The sequence below is a fragment of the Solanum verrucosum genome, unplaced genomic scaffold (assembly GCF_900185275.1).
Source record: "Solanum verrucosum unplaced genomic scaffold, falcon-dt-bn FXZP01000125.1, whole genome shotgun sequence".
In the NCBI taxonomy this organism is placed as follows: domain Eukaryota; kingdom Viridiplantae; phylum Streptophyta; class Magnoliopsida; order Solanales; family Solanaceae; genus Solanum; species Solanum verrucosum.
The window spans coordinates 3170352-3172859 of NW_026019923.1; the positions used below are offsets into that span (position 1 = coordinate 3170352).

Consider the following 2508-nt stretch of genomic DNA (forward strand, 5'->3'; position numbering starts at 1 on the left):
ATGGAAGAAGGTTCAGACATTGATGATACAGATGATGATGTCCAAGAGGCTCCTCCTCAATTGGAGGATGGCGTACAATTAACCGTAGACGACCTCAAGGAACTAAATCTAGGCACTCTAGAAGATCCGCATCCAATCTTCATTAGTGCACTTCTTACACCAGAAAAAGAGAGGAAATACTTCAAGTTATTAGATGAGTTCAAAGACGTTTTTGCTTGGTCGTATAGAGAAATGCCGGGCCTTTGTCCCAGGATAGCTATTTATCATTTGGGGATAAAAAAAGAACACGTCCTATAAAACAGTCACAACGACTGTTTCGTCCTGAGTTGGTAACACAAATTGAAACGGAGGTCAACAAGCTCATCGAAGCTGGATTTATTCGAGAAGTGAAGTACCCGTTGTGGATCTCAAATATTGTACCTGTTAAGAAGAAGAATGGTCAAATACATGTCTGCGTTGATTTTCGAGATTTGAACAAGGCATGTCCAAAAGATGACTTCTCTCTGCCAATCATTGAGCTCATGGTTGATGCTACAACTGGGCACGAAGCTATGTCATTTATGGATGGATCTTCTGGATATAATCAAATCAGAATGTCTCTAAAAGATGAAGAATGTACTGCCTTCCGAACTCCAAAAGGAATTTATTGTTGCAAAGTGATGCCCTTTGGTCTAAAGAATGCTGGGGCCACCTATCAACGTGCAATGCAAAACATATTTGATGACATGCTTCATAAGAGGGTGGAATGTTACGTCGATGACTTGGTGGTAAAGACGAAGCAAAGGGAACACCATCTTGAAGACCTTCGAATTGTTTTGGAAAGGTTAAGAAAATTTGACTTGAAGATGGATCCACTCAAATGCGCATTTGGGGTTACCTCAGGAATTCATTGTGCGTCACCGTGGAATTGAAGTTGATCCCGCAAAGATTTATGCCATTCAAAAAATGCCTGAGCCAAAGAACTTGAGAGACCTCCGCAGTCTACAAGGAAATTTGGCATTCATTCAGAGATTCATTTCTAACCTAGCTGGACGATGTCAACCTTTCAACCATTTATTGAAGAAAGATGCTCTTTTCCATTGGGACCAATCATGTCGAAATGCCTTTGAAAGCATCAAGAGATACCTGATGAATTTGCCTGTATTAGGGGAACCAACACTTGGAAAGCCATTGATACTGTACATTGCATCGCAAGAGCGATCACTTGGGGCACTTCTTGCTCAAGAGAATGAAGCTAAGAAGGAACAAGCAATGTATTATCTGAGTCGAACCTTGATAGGAGCTGAGTTGAATTATACTCCCATTGAGAAAATGTGCTTAGCATTGCTTTATGCGATAAGAAAATTGAGGCATTATTTTGAAACGTACACTATCAAGCTAATTTCTCGGGCTGATCCCGTGAAGTTCGTAATGACTCGACCAGTTCTCTCAGGACATCTAGCAAGATGGTTTATATTTTTTAATCAATATGAGATCATTTACACACCTCAAAAGGCTGTGAAGGGGAAATCACTTGCTAATTTCCTTGCTGATCACCCTCTTCCGGGGAAATGGGAAACTTCAGATGAGTTCCCTGATGAAGATGTATTTCTTACTGAAGAGCTGCCAGCATGGACAATGTTCTTTGATGGATCTGCACGTCGAGATGGTGCAGGGGCGGGAGTCGTGTTGATATCTCCAGAACAACTAATCCTACCATTTTCATTTATTCAAGGTGAAACCTGTTCCAACAACGCTGCAGAGTACCAAGCTTTGATTGTGGGCCTTGAAATGGCATTAGATATGAAGATTCCTCAATTGGATGTCTATGGTGACTCTCAATTGATCATCAATCAACTCTCGGGGAGTTACGAGGTAAAGAAGGAAGATCTTTTGTCATATCACCAATATGCTACTTTCTTACTTGAAAGGTTTGATCAAGTGTTCTTAAATCACGTCCCAAGAGAAGAAAATTGCATGGCAGATGCTTTGGCTAACTTGGCTACAACAATGGCACTCGGAGAAAATGAGACAACAAAGGTGTGTGTATGTCATCAATGGGTTATTCCTGGTCGTCTTGATCTTTAAATCGATGAAAGCCCTCATATATCAGTTCGAGTGGTTGAAGAAGAAAATTGGAGAAAACCACTGGTTGAGTATCTTGAACATGGAAGACTGCCTGAGGATCCACGAGTAAGAGCAGACATTAAGAGAAGAGCACCACGATTCATCTTTCACGATGGGATACTGTTTCGTCGTTCTTATGAGGGACTATTTTTGCGGTGTCTTGACAAAGAAGAAGCTCAACAAACAATGGATGAGGCACATTCTGGCACATGTGGAGCACACCAATCAGGGCCTAAACTTCATTTTCGCATCAAGAGGATGGGCTACTATAGGCCAACATTGGTGATGGACTGCTTAGGGCATGCAAAAAAGTGTCAAGTGTGTCAATTCCATGCTAATTACATCCATCAATCTCCAGAGGTTTTGCATCCGACTGTAGCCTCATGGCCCTTCGATGCATGA

General features: G+C 41.6%; 1 protein-coding gene across 1 annotated transcript; it reads left to right on the plus strand.

Moving 5' to 3' along the window:
• Positions 1 to 2508, plus strand: LOC125826948 (uncharacterized). Its single transcript, XM_049506302.1, has 4 exons — positions 1 to 72; positions 228 to 767; positions 883 to 2021; positions 2079 to 2508. The coding sequence occupies exons 1-4, from the start codon at positions 1 to 3 to the stop codon at positions 2506 to 2508; spliced, it is 2181 nt and encodes a 726-aa protein (XP_049362259.1).